At 35.3% G+C, this 18,988-nt stretch overlaps 1 protein-coding gene across 1 annotated transcript; it reads left to right on the plus strand.

Annotated features, from left to right (window-relative positions):
* The first annotated feature begins 389 nt into the window (after window positions 1-389).
* On the plus strand, window positions 390-18,786 carry LOC131860100 (probable LRR receptor-like serine/threonine-protein kinase At3g47570). The gene is made up of 4 exons (XM_059214465.1): window positions 390-912; window positions 17,065-17,200; window positions 17,768-17,885; window positions 18,751-18,786. Exons 1-4 carry the CDS (start codon window positions 390-392, stop codon window positions 18,784-18,786), a joined length of 813 nt encoding a protein of 270 aa, XP_059070448.1.
* The last annotated feature ends 202 nt before the right edge of the window (window positions 18,787-18,988 follow it).

Genomic DNA, 18,988 nt, shown 5'->3' on the forward strand with positions numbered 1-18,988 from the left:
CATTCATGTGTATTCATTTTTTTACATTTCAAAATCAATTCATTTATATTATAAATAATAATTATTACTAAAAAAAATATTTTTAAGTTTTTAGAATTATTACATCTTCAAATATATTATTGGAAGTACTATCGACGCCTCCTTTTAGTAAAGTAATATTTAGTTTTGTAATATTTAGTTTTGTTGAGCCGATTATGGACTGTGGAAAGGTCATGTGGACAAGCATGGAAACCTACAAGCTGAAATTTTGTGGCCCCAAACCGCACATCGAAAATGCGTTGAAGTTTTGTTGAAATCAACAACATGGAGGTTATAAGAGAAGAGAATTTACTCAGATCTTCTTGAGCTCTGGCTTTACATCCTTGATCAATAGCACCCAGTTCAACAAGATGCATCCTCTGTTTGGAACGTGTTTTACTCTGTTTCTTTTTCTATTGCCTTGTACCTGCAAAATTACTGATGAGCAAAGTCTTATAGAGTTCAAGAAGTTCATCACTCTAGATCCTCTGAATTCCTTGGCCAATTGGGGCCCTACTATTCACTTCTGCAATTGGACTGGAGTTACTTGTGATTCAACAGGCAACAGGGTACAATTGCTTGAGCTGGGAGATATGGAATTAGGGGGTTCCATCTCTCCTTCAATTGGTAATCTCTCATTCCTCACACAACTTGATCTACATAACAACAGTTTTGTAGGCCGAATTCCGGAGGAAACAGGCAGACTTCAACGCCTAAAGGTTCTTTATCTTTACACCAATCTATTGGAGGGCTCCATTCCAAAGAATTTGACTTCCTGCAAGGAGTTACAAGAATTGTTACTCCCTGACAACCAGTTTGCTGGAACAATTCCTCCAGAGCTAAGTATGCTTACAAATCTCGAAGACCTTTCGCTCGGCTCCAACAATATTTCTGGTAAAATCCCTTCCTCCTTAGGAAATATCATGGTTGTTTGTCTTCCCCATAAGACTCTTCATTTCATATTTGATATGTTTATATAAATGGCTGTGTGCAGCCCATACATGATGTACTGTATAATTGGATATTGGTTAATAAGAATTCTCCCTACGTTTCTGGTGGACGTAGCCACTTAGTGGTGAACCACATTAATCTCATGTCTTGAGTTCTTGTTTGTTTCTATTATTCTTTCTGCTATTTTATGTTCATTATTATCTGTTTTCTCTGCTCGTTTTTAAACTAACAAATGTCACATTAAAATTTAGTCAAGTTTCAATTTCAAACAGCAAAATAGATTGGCAGAAGCACTTTGTTCGGAATGTTTAGTTTTGAAGTTTTATAAACCATTCAAGTTTTTTTCTTTTTCTTTTTGTGCAGTAGTTCATTAAAAGAAGTCAAAAAAATATTCCAAAAGAACAATTAATTATAAAGTGAGTTTTATTTTGTTGCCACGTTGATTGATGACAAACAATTAGTACAAAACTCCCCCTAAATCTGTACTTCCTCTTGAACTAAGAGGATTTAGCCACCACTGTCAGCTTCTATATTAGATATTCAAATGTCTCTTTCGCAAGAAATTATGCAATGATGTCAACAATTTTCTCCTCTATTTCAACATACTCTAGCTTTTCTCTCAAAAAATGATACTGAGTTAATATTTTCTTTGTCACTGAATCTATTATTGGATTCTATGAAATGTTAATAGCAGTTGTATTATCACAAAGAATAGGAATGGTCTCTTAAAATTCAATCTTTACTCATGAATGATACTTGAGTGCAACAAGAAACCATTACAACATACTCTGCATCTGCTATAGATAAGGATAGTGAATTTTACTTTTTGCTCAACCATGATACAAAGACTATCACAACGAAAGAATGCCCTGTTGCTTGTACTCTTCCAATAATCTACATTTGTGCTCTTAAGATACCATAGTCTGAAAAATAATGTAGCTTTCAAATATCTGAATATACTTTTTACTTCTTTTACATAAGTTTACCTAGGTTCTACTTGAAACCTTTTCACCATTCCTACTACTTGCATTATATCTAGTACCTACCAGACAACAAACTTCCAATCACAGATCTATACAAAGTCTAATTACGTGGGCCATACTCATCGCCATTAATCAATTTACACATTGTAACATAGGTATACTCACTAGTTTGTAGTACTCCATCATTAATTTGTTCAAGATTTCTTTCACTTACTTGGTTTGTGATATGAATATATCTTTATTTGACTGAGTGACTTGTAAACCAAGAAAGAATGATAACTCAGCAAGAATTGAAATCTTAATTTCTTTTTGAATCATATCTCTAAATGCTATGCACATTTTACAATAGTTGCTTCCAAAATGATGTTATCAATATAAATAACAACAACTAATAATTTATTACCTTTATCTTTAATATATAGGTTGCTATCGACACTAATTTTCTTGAAGCGCAATTACTTGTCTAAACTTGAATACCATGCACTTGGAACTTGCTTGAGTCCACAAAGGGTTATCTTCAGTTTGAATACAAATTTTTTATTCTTAGTTAACTAAAAAAAATATGCTTGCTTAATGTATACATCTTCTTCTAACTCTCCATTCAAGATTGTTGAATTGACATCCATTTGACCTATCTTAAAGTTCTTGACTGCTAATAATACTAAAATAATTTGGATTGCCTCTAATCTTTCTTTTGAAGCAAGCATCTCTTCAAAGTCAATGCCTTCCAATTGAGCATAATCTTTGCATACAAATTTATCTTCATTTCTTTTAAGGTAACATCTACTCCCAAATATCCTCATATAGTTAGTTTCAATATCACTATCTTTTAACTAGGTAATATTGTTTATTGTGAAGCAAGGGGCAATTTACTAGGCATGGTATTAAGATGAATGAGAGATAACATACTTTAGAGAAACATGAACTGATTTTAGGAGATATGAATTCTATTATCAATAATTATATTTCATATTTCAATCATTAAATAAGTGAAGATACTACTTACAATCAATGGATTTTGTGCTATATACACATACAACCAATTATTATAGAGCATGAATAGTTAAACTATTTTAAATTAGACACACATGAGACAAGTTAAGCTCACACAGAGTGATACTTGTAGGAAAAAAAAACCCAACACTACCTCACTTAACTAGCACTCTGGTGAGCCATAGAGATGAAAACAAAAACGAAAGAAAAGGAGAGCTAACCTAGCCATACAAATAGAAATTACCAAAAAATGAAGAACCTAGAATGATTAAAAAAAAGGAGTATCAAAACCAAAAGCTATTGAAACATAGATATTACCATCAATAGCATAAGGTGCCAACCTCAAACACCAAAGTGCCATAGAGAAATTTACATGTTGCACTGTTATCTATATATCTAGAGAACAAAACACCAAAAAATAGCTTCATACTTCTTGAACCTATTTTCAACCCACATACACTCAGATGTGGGAGAACTATTGGGGCTATATAGGGACTTTCCATAGTCAAGCCCTCATTTTGATTTTTCTACCTCCACAAAAAGCTAGATAGATTGAACAAAATGATAAAATAGATGATGTAATAGAAAGAAACCCCACTTAATGGAGGAAAACCCCTATTACAAAAGATAGAGTGACAGATAGATTAAATGCAACTATATAATAGATCCACTTATAGATTTGGTAAATTAGATAATATCACAATATCATAAATACAAGAGAGAAGAGAGAAGAAGAGCATTATACTGTTTAGACACCTCTTTTGAGATAGTAGTGTGATTGTCCTTTGAGAGAAGACCAAGCAGTTGAAAGATTATGTTTATTTTGATAGAGATTCACTATATATGTGAGAGAAAGAGAGAAAGAGTGAGTGTTCTTGCAAAATGAGGAAGAAAGAAGAGCTTTGTTTCTTGGGATAGATAGGAGTGACCATTTTGAATGTGCATCAATTGAGGTCTAATGTGGAATATGCTCATTTAAATCTGAGATAATCTTCGGACATTATCATTTGACACAGATGTCTAGGCATTTATTTCCTATCTAACCAAGTTAATTCAAATTTTTGAGTAGTAATAGTTAATGCTACTTCATCTTTAAGATTCATTATGTTAATGTTTATATCAAATTTGAATATAGGATCTTTTAAATATTATTAATGCAATTTCCAGTTCTTATATCAATATAAGGATTCCTTTATATATCAATTCATTTAACATGAATTTCTTTACAATGATCAATTAAAATTGATATTACTCTTATTGCAATTCTACATGAAAATAGAATCAATTAATATATTAAATTTCCAACAGCAAGTGGCCTACAATATTCAGGGAGGCAGTCAATATTATTTTTGCACTGAAATTATTCTGTACATCCACAATATGATTGTCTCCCTCCTTATATAAGGAGAGAGACATGCCTTCATAGAGACATGCCTTTGTAGAGGCATGCCTCTACATGGATCATGTCCATGTAGACACATGTCTCTATGGAGACATGTTTCTCAGCTGTGTAAGAACATGACAATACGTAATGTAAAGCAGTCGATAATTATTGGTAAGCAATTTGCATTTGTTAAATTGTTAATATGATTTGCTAAATGCGCATAATATGATTGATAGTAAATATCGATAAGCATATGATTAAATACTATTTGATATAATCAAATTAATTATATGTGTATATTTAATAATGTATAGTTATACGTTATTAAATATATACATATGATTAATTCATAATCATATTTCAAGATTAATATTTAAGCAAGAATCTAATTAAATACATAATGCAAATAATGGATTAATACTTGTAGAGGATAGATATCAAATGATTAAGGCTGACAGGCCAATTAAGCAATTTCTTTCATCGATTAGAATTATCTAACCGAAGATACAAAATATTACCACTCCCTCTTAGTTTGGGAGGATTAATTCTCTCCAATATATAGTAGATCAAATAATATCACCTCACTGTGATATCTAAGAGCTATGACATGCACACAAATATCAAGTTACATGATATTTTCCATGACTATCATAAATATATATATCCATAGACTATGATATGTGCACTAGCATCACGTCACATGATAAATATCATAGGGATATCCATGAATATTACATCACATAATATCCACCATGATTATCTCAACTATTATGGTTATCCATTGATATCAAGTTTCAGGATACCCACCATAATATCTACAGAGATGCTAACTATCATGACATGTTCATAGATATCAAGTCTCATGATATCTAGCATGATAGTGATGTTAAATGTTGCAAAGAGTTCACTTTACAATATCAACCATATACAAGTGTTCATTTTGAAAAATCCTCATTTTTAAAAAATGTTCACAGGGCCCAAGCAGTCATGGCACTAGTACATTTGGGGATCAATTCCGATGGCCGCTTGTCGGAATCTTGACTATTTTTCGTTGGACTGCTGACAAACGTAGCCATTGAAAACTTGTTCTCCGATAATTTGATGCTGCTCGTCAACATCGAAATTCAGATGGAAACCATTAGGTCTCCATCAGTGTATGTCTTACCAATAGCCTCATCGGCTATTGGTAAGACCAAATGTTCCCTTTTCCGCTAGTGTAAGTCCTATCAATGTACTATCCCAACGAAACCTGAGATATCAGGTCTCCATCAACAAGACTTACACTAGCAATGAAGGGAACATTTGGTCTTGCCAATAGCTGATGAGGCTGTCAATAAGATATACACCGATGGAGGTTTTAGGTCTCCATTTGTGTATGTCTTATCGATGGCCTCATCGGCTATCGACAAGATCAAATGTTCCCTTCATCGCTAGTGCAAGTCCTACCAATGGATTTCATCAGCATGTGCTACCTCGACTACTCATCTGACGAGAGAATGTCTTCAGGCATACATGATCCTCATTGAATCTTTTCATCAATTTCCATAGGAATATTGATGGCATCTGATGGCAACTAGGAACTATGTACCGACAAGGATTTTGTATGCCAGACGATATAGTCATCGGTGCAATTATAGAGGGTATCATAATGATAATTCCGATGATTATTTATTTATTTATTTTTAAATAATACCAAAAATCATATAATGACTCTTGAAAGCCGACAATTTCACATCAACTTGTTAATTGTTTTACGGCATGAGACATGTTTCAGGTCAAAACCCCACACAAAATATAACCTATCAGCTAATAATGCAGAAATATTTTGATCAATTCAAGCAAATCATTATAACTTGTTAGCTATCCTTATTAACTATGCCTGATACAGTGATTTGTCTCTAGGTTTCTATCATGGCTTGTTCTCTATGAAATCTCTTCTATTTGAGATACCTTGAATGCATGTCTACCACTATTTGAAACTTTGATGGTTTATATCCTCTATGTTGCTAACATTGAAGGGCTCCTTTATCAGTATGAATATTGGCTAAGGTGTATGGCTTGTGCAATAAGCATAGGATAGTATTTATATTGATTTGATTCAAAAATTCTTACTCACAATTGTCATTGCAATAGTGAATGTCCTTATTGTCACATACAATGAGTATGATGACATTGTTATCATATTTTAAAAATGATCTCTTATCTAAGTGTTTTCTCATATTGTTTTGCTTATCTTACCACTAACAAACCTTCATCACTACGATTTGCTAACTATCTACACTCGTTGAGAGTTATTTGACCGCTCTTTGTATCATCTATGGATCTAGGGCTTTTGGTTTGACTGGAAACTCCTGGTCTCTAACTTTGTATGACTTATATTGTCACTACTCATTCTCTTCAAGTTGATATCTACATTACTATTGTTATATCTTTCCAGTGATTGAAAGCATTGATATCTCAACTATAGTGAGGTTTGACTGTGAATGAGGATAGTTCACGATCCTTTTTGTGATAACATTCTTTTAGATCAAAATTTGACCTAGATGATCATCAAATGAGAATTATTGGCTATCATGATCGCTATTCATAATGAGTTTTTGTTAGAGAGATCAAGTATTATATTAACAAATTAATAAATTTACAAGGCTATGATCTCAATGGGTCTCTTAACTTGTAAAAATTACCAAAATTCATGAAGGAAAATGAAAAAATGTCATTATTGAAATGATTACTTGGTGAGATCATCTTAAGATGACTTAAAACACAACCATCATATCCCACAAAAATAAATACTTGCCAAATACGCCTTTGAAGCCTCTAATTACTTAAAATTTAACACTATTCTCTAGATGTCAAAGGAAATTTGGTCATGCGAATTGACCGGTACAATTTGGAGTGCAAAAGAGGGAATGTACCTAACAGTATGCTATAATTTTAAGAACAAAGAGACCATGGCACTGAGAGGTTGCAAAATTGTAGCCTATGTTGGCCATAATCCCTATTGTACCAATAATGAGATGTGAGGTAATAGTTATAAAATTTGGATAAACTCAAACATATATTTATAAATACAATCTACCCTTTATAATACCAAATTTAAAAAATGGATGCAATGCAAGTCCTTGTATCAATAATGTCTGGCATATAGTAAAAAACCAGAACAATAAATTCCATATAAAAGTGGTTAGACTTAAAATAGGAAGGAAAATTAAAAAATGCTAAGGAAAATGTCAACTAATAAAAAAACTTACAAGGATGAGGTATATTCACAACTTTTGTAGTCGCGCCATGCATAGTAGCAATAGAAGCAACTCATAGTGTTAGTGTACATACAAGGCAATATGGGAGTTCATTATACCCAACAACTTGTGGTGTTGTTATTCGTGTTGGCTCTGATGGACCCTGCAATTAAGATTCAATATACATTATCAATAAGATTAACTATCCAACATAATGATCATCTATCTTCCAAAAAATAAATGGTGCATAGGGTAGGGTTTTGGGCAGTTCAAGGGAGGGTTTCAGATGACTCTTCTGCGGTCCCTGGCTGGCTCGTTCTGGGTTCACAAGGAGATGGCTTGAGATTCCCAATATCTCTTGGCTCTAAAGACAACTAGGGTGATGTGGATTCTAAAAATGGTGGGGACCCAAAAATGGGTTTTCAGGTGGACCCAAGGGATGGATCACGGGCTTCTCGGGGTCCTATCACAAGGTCAACGAAATGGGCTTTTTGACCACATCACCTTATGGCATAATAAATATCTTTCTAATGTTCACTCTGTGTAGAATTTTTTGAGTTCTTCTCGTATCCTTTTTGGTTCTCATCTTTGGAACAATATTCTCAATGCTAGGGATGTGGCTAGCTAGGGAGCCCACTAAAAGCTTGGGAATGGTAAAAAAATCCCATTTTGTGATGATTGTTGGATTGGACATCACTTAGTTGCTTCAGATCCTACTCTAGGATCTTTAAAAGATCTTTGTGTGTCTTCTCATGGCCCCATGGTGGCTCACTATTGGGAGGGTAAGTGGGTTAATCTTCTTGCTATTAATTCTTCTTTTACCCAATTGTAAATTTCCCTAAATTCTTTTGGCTTGGAGGAAATTGTGGAAGATGAACTAATCTAGAAATTCAATCCTAATGGGAAGTTTTTTGTGGCTTTTGTGGATACCTGTAAGGAACCCTAGGTTTCCTAGTTTCCTACAGTTTGGATTAAGAACCTTTCTCCTAAGGTCAACATGTTTTTCTGGCTCCTCTTTTTTAATAAAATGTTAACTATTGATAATCTTGGTAAGAGGGGCTTTGCTATCCCAAATAGATGCTACTTGTGTTTGTAAGATGTTGATTATGTGGACCATCTGTTCTTACATTTTTCTTATACCTCTGAGATTTGGAGTCTGGTGCTTCAGAAATTGGATCTTTGCTGGACCTTATTGAGAATTGTTAAGGAGTTTGTCCACCAATGGAATCTACCCTCTAAAAATCCCTTCATAAAGAAGATTTGGCTTTTGGTATTTCCTCATATGGCATGGGGCTTATGGAAATAACATAACAATCACATCTTTAGGGACACCCATCTCCCTTCTGATATTGTTTTCAAGAAAATTTCTAGAGCCATCTCTGATAACCTCTCAGTTGTTAGGCCAAATGTTCTCTCTCATAGTCGCATCCTTAAGGAGTATGGTGTCAATGTTGTCAAGGGATGGAATTTTGGTCATCATATGGTTACCCCTAAAGTCAACCTCAGGGACAACATTAGTTGGAACTTTCCTCACCAAGGTTGGGTCAAAATCAATTTTGTTGGCGCGGCTAAATGGAACTCGAGTCAAGCTAGTTGTTGTGGAGTGATACGAGATCACAAGGGAAACTTCATTTCTGCTATTGATATCCCTCTTGGTAAACAAATTAATAATGTTGCTCAAGCTATAGGGGCTTATTACATTCTTAAACCTACAAAATAGAACAATAGTAAGCTTTTTTAGGTTGAGGGGGATTCTAAGAATATTATCAATTACCTTAAAGGAAATTCTCTCTATCTTGGAATGTTGATATTTGGATGAAAATATCCAAATACATTATTAAAACCTTTGATAAATGTATGTTCGCTCATATTTCTAGACAAGACAACGTGATTGCTAACTTCCTTACAAACAGGGGAGTGACGTGTAAGACCTAGCTTTGTTGGACCCATGGTGATAGGTTGGACTTTGGACATGCAATGTATCTACTCCATGAACAAAGTCAGGGGAGTAAATTTAATGATTATTAGTGCTATTATGAATTTACATGTTTTTAGAACTGCCAATACCTCTCATTTTGAGATAGGTGACTAGAGAGGACACAATAATCGAAGAGAATTTATTTCGCATGCTTTGTGGGTGATTTCATACATTTTTTGGTGTATTGCCTTAAATTTGGAAATTTTCTATAGGGAGTATTATAGAGAGTCTGAGAAAATGAGTGGTGCTAGAAAGAGAATTGGGGCGCCTAGCTATGTGTAGCTTAAGAATGAAACGAAGCTTTGGCACATTCTGAAAAAAGCTGGGTTTACAAATTACATTGAGAGGCTTTAAGGATGAAATCAAGATATTACTAGGTATTTAACTAAAAACTAGAAGGATGGCTCGATTATTATTTATAGTCGGAGGGTCCTAGTAGATGAATCCCTTATTGATCAGGTTACTAGGTTATCTATGGAAGGCATAAAGTATTATAGAGATAGGGTGTACATGGAGCAAGCTGTGCAGGGTTTTCCTATGGAGGAGGAGAAGCAATGATGTAGAGTCCCGATATAGGTATAGGATAGGTTACCCTAATTCAAGAACACACCAAGGACCCTAGAAATCACACAACACTTCCAGGGGTTAAGGAATATCAGTTTGACAAGTCCTACATTCCCATCTTTCAAACAAAAGACTACTGATACAAGGCCTCTTTCATTAACTGATACAAGGACCCTATGGTCAACAATGGTTTGGTCCCTTCTCCAATGCAAAAATGTCTATTTAAGGTTTGATTTGAATTCCCCTAGGTCAGTGAAAATTTAGGTTCCTTCTACCAGTTTGGGTAATTGCTGCAACAAGGCCTACAAAACCTAGTAGCCCTACTAGACCAGTTTTCTACACTTAACTTCTTATTTCCCCAGAATACTAGACAACAAATCCCAAATTTGGATACCCTTTTGGGAGTTAAAAAACATATCATAAGGGTTCTTACCGGTAGGGAACATAAGAATCCAAACCCTACTTTGGTTAGGAGACCTGTATAGCCCAATTAGGCCTATTTTACAAAGGAGTGTGTAAACAGGTACCTTAACTCACCAAAACAAATTAAGGAATACTCTTAGGCCATTGTAAATACATCAATTTATATGTCTTAGGCCATGATCAAACCTTTAACCCTTGATGTGAGACCTGTTTGCTTACACTTGCACAATGGTCACATGGAGTTGCCCACCTTAATGCATCAAACCCTCACCTCTAACTTGTCCTAATGTACAAAAGGTTGTCAAAATCATAAAATACATTGGCCATACTTGCATCCCCTCTAAATTTATGAACCACCAATGAAAGATTAGCAAGATAAAGCCATTTCTTCGCAAAACCCTTGGCAAAATTGTCAAATCTAGAATACTTCCAGAAGCTTGCTGGTTTCTTCCTTGTCTTACTGAATTAAGACCCCAAACTTGATGAATCTAAGAGGTGATTGGCCACTCTAACACATCCCACTAGATTCCTAATTCCAAAATGATAGTACAATACGGTATTGTTGGCATTCTACACTCTTATGAGAATACTTGATGTTCTCATTGATGGCAACCTAATGGTAACCCACTAGAAATCATCTAGAATCCCACTGGTACTTACCAGCATTAGCATTAGACTTCTACATACACCGGCAGGTACTTCACCGATAGCGGCAATAATGCATACCGACACTCAAGCCAACATGGAATAAACTTTTTATTTATTGGTTTGTAATGTAATTATCTTTTGTAAAAGCCGACATGGCATATTGTAAAAGACTCATATATGTATGAGATCTTATAGGTCATTTTGTAAGAGGAGAGAAAAGAAAAGAAAATAAAGAGAGATGATGGAAAATAGGATATAGAATGAAAAGATAGATGAAATTTTATGAGGTGATATTGTTTACAGTGAAGGTTATGGTAATAGACTGAGTTTAAACCGGTACTAAACCTAACATAGTTGATGTTGATCTAAAGTAATACATTGTATTGGATTTGATAATCCATTTTCTAAGTCAGTGAGACTTCCATTTTTGTGATTAAGCAGTGAGCTCTAGGCTACTAGCCTTCCTGTCTATGCAGGTCCCTCATTGTAAGTAATATTTATTCATTGGCCAGTGACTGAATATTGTGGGTCACAAATCCCTCAGTGTTTTTTCCCACATCGGGTTTCCTCATTAAAAATCTTGTGTTATTGTGTGTTCAAAATGTTGTCTCTATTATTTTTGTTTGCTGCCTTAATTCTTATTTACCGATAAATTATTTTGGGATGCAAAGTTCTTAATAAGTTTAAATATTATGTTAGCTAGTTAGACACTGATTCACCCCCCCCCCCCCCTCTCAGTGTCTTTGGGACTGTCATTGATTCTAACAATTTGTATCAGAGCCTGGTCCTCTATTTTCAAAAGCCTAATAGCTTGAGGAAGATTCTGACACTGGTACAGATGGAAAACTTAAGGAAACAATTGGAAGGAGCTCTTGTAGATTATGATGCAAAAAAGGTGAAGAATATCAAACTTGAAGATGATTTAAGGATTGCACACGAATTCATTCTAGGACTTCAGGATAATCTTATTATAGCTCAGAATAAAAGAAAAGAACTTCATTGGATGATGCAGAGTGATGATGATTTACAAGAAACTCTTAGAGAACTTGCAAACAAGTTGAGACAAGAAAACAGTAATCTGAAAAATGAAATTTAAGATATGACTATGAGGTTATGTAAAGATATTGAAGAAAAAAAGAAGAATGAAGAAGACTTGACTAGGAGACTCAATGATGTTGGAAATAAAAATCTAAGACTTAGTCTTTAAAAGGATATGTTGAAGATAGATCTGATTCACATGCAACATGATAAAATTGATCTTATGAGACAAAAAGAAATTTTGTAAAATGAGTTGGCTACTGCAAATAAACACAAAGACAAATTCAAGAAAAGTTTAGAGGAGCTTGATGAGATGCTGAAAAGTCAGAAACCTAATGGAGATACAAATTGACTTGGATTTGAAGTTGGAGAAAGTTCTGGTATTGCAAACAATCTAGATCAGAATAAACCGGTAAGACAACTAATGCTTATAAATTTAATGGTAAATGCTTAAATTGTAACAAATATAGTCATAGAGAAAATCAGTGTAGATTCAGAAACAACTAGAATAATAATGCACCCATCGATCAATGTTCCAAATGCAACAAAGTTGGTCATAATTCAGAAAATTGCAGAATGAATGTAAAATTCTATGTTTGTGGAAGATATGGACACTTATCTAATCAATACAGAACATAAACCAGCATAGGATATGGAAAAGCTATTCAGAGGAATAATGTAACTTGTTATGCTTGTAACAATATTGGACATATTACTAAATTTTGTAGAAGCAAGACTTCACCAGGAAATAATAAAGGATCCAGTTTGAAATCTATAATGGTAGAATAGAGTAACCCTCCACCGGCAAGACATTCTTCATCCAACTGAGAAGTAACGCTTTGGGGGTATTACAATGAGTTGAAAATCATGCATATTACCCTTGGTCGATGGTGAGAAGATATATTTCTTCCTTATCAGTAGATGTGTTAATTTTTTACTTAACCGATGAGTATTTAATGTGAGAGCACGAAAACAGAGTGAAGGTATTCAAGGCGAAGGCGTGAAGTGATTTATTCAAGCATTCAAATATTTTTAAGCAACAAAAGGTGTTTTTCAATGGCTTCTTCTTCTACTCTAAAGTTTATTCAAAACCCTACTATCATAGAAAATGTGAAACACCCTAGGCCCGTATTCAAGATAATACCCGAAATTGCAAAGCAAGATGACTCTGTAGGGGTATTTTCTAAAATTCCTAAAGAAGAAGTTTTTGCAGAAGACCCTGGGATTTATTTACACTACAATATAGAAGAACTAGGTTCTGAAGAACTAATGAAAATATATACTAAGGTTATTTGTGATGAGAATGGTGTTGTAAAACCCAAACATAAAATTATCAAAACTCTAGGTTTAGTGGAGATATTGAATATTCCCCAATTTCCAGAGGAAGTAGTGAGAATTGTACTGAGTAGAGAACATGGAGAATTCTTATGGTTAGATTTTGTATGCAAAATAACACGGTAAGCAATTAGGGCAGTAACTGGTTTACCCTCAACCGACAACAGACCTAATAAATCTATTAACATCCCTAACAACAAAGTGATGAGCCTAACCAGAGCAAGATTTGATAGTAGATCAATGAGAGTAAATGATATCAAGGATATAAAGGTGAAATTTGTGAGTATGATGCTAGGATACAAGACTACACATGCTAACAGATTAAATTCAATTTCTAGTCTGTGTATAAACAGTGCTTATGAGATGGTTAATAACAATGCAATGATAGATGTATGTGAATGGCTAAAAGATGAACTGACTGAAAATTTCAAAAAGATCAAAATTGATAAAAAAGGGACATTCCACTTTGGAAATCTCTTAGTATGCTTAATGTTGTATTTCACTAAGGAGATTCTTGGTATTGGACCTAAAGATTTTGGTTATGATATACTGATAGGTAAACAATTATACGAAGATTTTACCAGCATGGGAACTGCTAGGGACAACAACATAATTGATTACTTCAAAACTTTTCAAGCAAAAATGAAAACTAGAGAAAGATTACCTCAGAGTATAGTGGACAAATATAACCAAGAAATCTATTTTCTTATCAAAAGAGATGAAAAATAGATGGAGGTTGTGATGGTCGTGCCCACAAAAGGATATGAAAATCACAGTAAAAACCTTTCCTGGGAATTGGGCATTCCAATAGGTGACCAATATCTCTCTCTGTAGACGTTCATTTACTTGTCAAACCAGGGGACGTATACTTTAAATGGCGCAGCAAAATATATGCACTAGGAACTTATTTTGGTCAACTCTTAGCGGAAATACATACTGAAAAGAAATCCTACCTATGCTACAGGAAGGTAATGCAAAGCTCTTTAACTCAACTATGATTTGATTACAACAGAAACCATAATAACGACAACTGAAACACAAACTATGAACTGGCCTTATGCTGCAAGAATAGACGCAGTGATGGATTCCTTGTGCTGCAGGAGCAATGTAAAGATGAGTTTGTATAAAAACTTTAAAGATGAAAGCAAACTGAAGCTTAACAGGAAAGAACAACTAACTAATTAGCTACAGATACCTACTAAGTGGGCCCCCTTAGCAAGCATCTCCTGATTACGCAGATACGAAACTCAGAACTTCATTGGACTTTATTCATAAAAACAGAATGATATACATTGTTTTGTTGATATGGAAACTAACAACAAACTCTGCTTCTGGTTAAACAGATTCTGTCTTTCATTATCATCTTGATTTTTACATGACATCTACTATTGTTATTCTATCCTTCTCTTGCCCCTCTCTCGCGCAGGAGGAGAAGCTTTATTTAAAAACAGGGGAGCAACTAACTAACTAACTCCATCAAAGAAAGACGTGGAAGTAAAACATATTCTCGAATCAAGGAACAAACTTCATAAATGAATTTATGCGTTCAACCCGATCCAGAGAGAATCTAGCACTCCACTCTTTGTCATTAAAATTTTTTCCCATGATTTCAGTCAAAGAGTCTTTGTCGGAGCTTCTTCGAAGTCGTGCAAGAAATGGACTTTACTACAAGGCTGAGATTGGCTGCGCTTGACTCGATCATTCTTCAACAACTTACGAAACAAAGGTAACAGGCAATAGAAAAGGCGTATGGCACATACACGATATCCATTCATTAATCACACATTTTAGATTTACTTCATCATTCAAAAACTGTATACGATATACCAATCATTTTAGGGAGTCAATGGGGCAATAAATGCAATCAAGTCAATCACAAAGAGCTGCAGGAATATAAAAGTCTCTTGCTACAGGATATCCCAAAAAGGTTTCACAAAGTTTGAACATCCATGAAATAACAAAAGTAAAGGCATTTAAAAGTTTTATCAAAACATCCAAATTATGAGCATATTTTAAGCTCATCACTGCCCCCTACTTAGCCCAATGCTGGTCCTCCAGCATTAACTTTTCTGGTGGTTTCTCTGAAGTCGGTGGCTGCTACATGACTCTGAAATGGATTTTTAAACTTGTAATAAAATCTTCTGAAATCCCGGCATTTTTCATACCTTTGGTCTTCTAATTCATTGTTGAGATTTGTAGTCTGGTGAGGATAAAGTGGCCACATTAGCACAGGGGGTCTGAATGTCAGCGGCAACCACAGTTCAAATCTTGTTTGAAGTCCCAATTGAATATATCTGCTGGTTCGTTTGAGAGCTGCTGTGAAATTTAAGGGACCATGCGGTTCTGACTTTCTTAACCCAACAGTTAACCTTTCCCATCTTTTCTCACTTCTGGAGAATGCCAATTTCCAAAATGAATATTGTTGTGCCTAGAATTCATCATATACTTGTTTTCTGATATCAAATATTTTCCGTCTTGCTGAAACATTATTAACACCATATGTCAGAGTAAACCAATCTTTTAACATTGCATAAGGGTTTGAACTGTGAGATCGTAATGGAATAGGTTCTGTTTTCTCAACTTCCTCATATGTTTCCCACTGCCTGCCATAATTTGCCTCATTTGCTGCCCATGACATAAATGCTCTCAAATGAATATCACCAATATATAGAAGAGGATTCCATTTTGTTTCAAATGGTATTAAAAAGCCATGCAAATAGAATTCACAGAGAGAATTCCTTAACTAGTTAGGGGCTGCCTGGTATGCTTCATAGAATTCTTTGGTAGTATGAATTATAGGATCTTGGTTTTTGGAAATTCTCATTAATTGGAACCATAAAAACTGTTCTTTAAGGCACAAAGCATAAACTCTGGGTGGGGGTCTACATTCCATAATCTGGCCAGTTACTTTCAACATTTCGTCTGTTTTTGCTTTCAACTTAGCAATTTCTTGCTTCTGACTTTCAATTTTCTTATTTAATTTCTTCTTTTCTATTTCTCATAGACTTTGCTGCATGACAGTCTGGGCTATTTATCGGAAAGTCAGGGTTTGCAATGTAATTGTTTCCCAATTAGCTTTAACATATTCTCGAAACTCCATTAAAAATGTTTTCTTATACACAACAATGGCTTTGCAAACTGCAGGATGAGATACAACTTCACTAGGCACATTCGATTGTTCAGTCTATTCTTCCTCTTGCTGCAAGATAAATTCTTCTTGTTCCTGTGGTGGAGAAGTCTGTGCTTCCTCCGAAAATTGCATAGCAGCAGTAGCCAAATCATCAAGATTTGGTAACCCTTGCTCATTATGCCCTGTTTCTTTTGTCTCAACTTGTTCCACTTTAGGAAAGATCGAACTCTAGGCAACATTTTCGGACACATTCTGAGAAACATTAAATTCAGACTCAACAGATTCTTCTGAAATTACAATCACCTCTGGTTGTGGTGAAGCAAGGGAGGTCTTAGATTGTTTCCTTGCGGAAACCCTTCTTGGCACTGATGCGGCTGCAGGAGGTGTTCCGGTAGTTTTCCTCTTCTTTATTTGCTTAGAGGGCTTTGCCCTACTAGAGGATGACGGCGAACTAGAAATAGCAATAGACGTTGCTGTAGGAGAAACAACTGTAGGGGAAGGTGCTGCAGGAGAAGGGCATTGCCTTTTCCAAGAACGAGGGTCAGATTCTGGGGACCCTTCTGCCTTTGTTTTTCCCTTTTCACTCCTAGTGGCAGACCTAGTTTGAATCCTAGTAGAGAATTCGGGTATGAAAGCTGCAGGACCAGGTGCTATAGGAGTAGATGACCCTTGCCTTGTTTTACTGGTAGATGGACTTTCTTTCTTCTTTTTCTGAGGCCGTGGGGTAAGTACCCTAGGAGGTTGTGGAATTTGCAAACTCTTTTGGGCAACAAATTGTTGCCAGGAGAGAGATGAGACATCCCTTAAAGAGTGCTCAATCAGTAATTTAATGAGGCCATGATGAGTGATAGAATTATCTTTCCCTTGTTGAGTTCCGTGGGCATTGTGTTCTAAAAATTTTAACAAGAAATTCGGAACATTTATAACTAACCCATGCCTCATATGGCTCAATAATTTGAAATGATGAGAATGCAAATAGGAAAAATGGCCTTCATAGGTCAAATACCTGATTATGTAAATAGCATACTCTGAATAAGGAGGAGGCAACGATACGCACTTGCATCCCTGCTTGGAGACTTCCAGAGGTCCATCAGCAGGCATTGAAAACTCAGCCCTTGCTGCTGCAGCGTCTAAAGAAAAGTTTTCTCCAACGGCTGGAAGCCCAGTTACTTCTGCAATTCTGTTTTCAGTTGCAACAACCGTTAGACCCCATACGGTGGCTTCCCCTTCAGAAAGGGTTCTCAGAAATTCTACAGTAGCCACCTCATTGAAATCATTTAAGCTCAAAAAATAATTTAACCATCCACAGAGGCTGAATGCGTGGACTATTTGCGGATTTTGCAATAATGTTTCATGAGCTATAGGCTCATGTCACACCAACTGACCACCCATGTTTGTAGTTTTCCTTTAGCTGAACTCGATTCCTTTCTAAAGATTCAAACTCACTGCTTCCCTTTTTGTTCTGGTTTTTTCGTGTCATCACATTTCTTTCTTTCTTTTCTAAAAATGAACTTTTTTGAACAAGTAGTCTTAATTGTGATTATGCAATAAAGAAAGACATGCGATCATAGTTGGAAAGTACTAGAAAAGTATTAAAGAAGATTATTTTGTAGTTATGGCAGCGGCGAAAAGACAAGTTTTAAAAGATGGATTACCCCGCCCCCTACTTAAAATATGACATGTGTCCTCACATGTCACAAAGAACAGGCAGAAGTTCAGGCAATAATGACCGGTACATGCATATCAGAAAATGAATAGAATGAAATAAATCAAATATGCGATAAGAAAAGATATGGCATACCTTTGATAATTTCACGTACGTGTGAAGAAATATGACGGCATCTGCATGGATTGACAAGTGGAAAAGATATCTTAATTAAGTTTGATGTGGGTGGATGATGTGGATGGGTGAAATGGGTGGATGAAATGAACAAATGAAATAAATGGACGGAAGTGAAAGAAGTGAAATGGGGGCGATAAATGAGAATGGAGAAAAGGGGTTTCCTTTTGTAAAAAGAAAACCTTTATTATGGGCATGCTTTTTGAAAATTACGGTGACGCTGCAGGAGAAAGGCAAAAGCCTTCAGCTGCAGGAAGAGTAGCGGGAGGAACCTGAATGAACTGTTGCATGAATTCTTCCTTAGAGACTGGTTTGTGGTATAACCGGAGTCGGTGGCCATTCACTAGCAATTTGAAGCGGACTGGGTCTATTGTTACCAGCTGTATAGCTCCATTGTCGAACACATTTTCAACTTCATAGGGGCCAAGCCAACGTGTTGTGAGCTTACCTTGGTTTTCTTGATA

This window comes from Cryptomeria japonica, chromosome 11 (genome assembly GCF_030272615.1).
Source record: "Cryptomeria japonica chromosome 11, Sugi_1.0, whole genome shotgun sequence".
Lineage (NCBI taxonomy): Eukaryota > Viridiplantae > Streptophyta > Pinopsida > Cupressales > Cupressaceae > Cryptomeria > Cryptomeria japonica.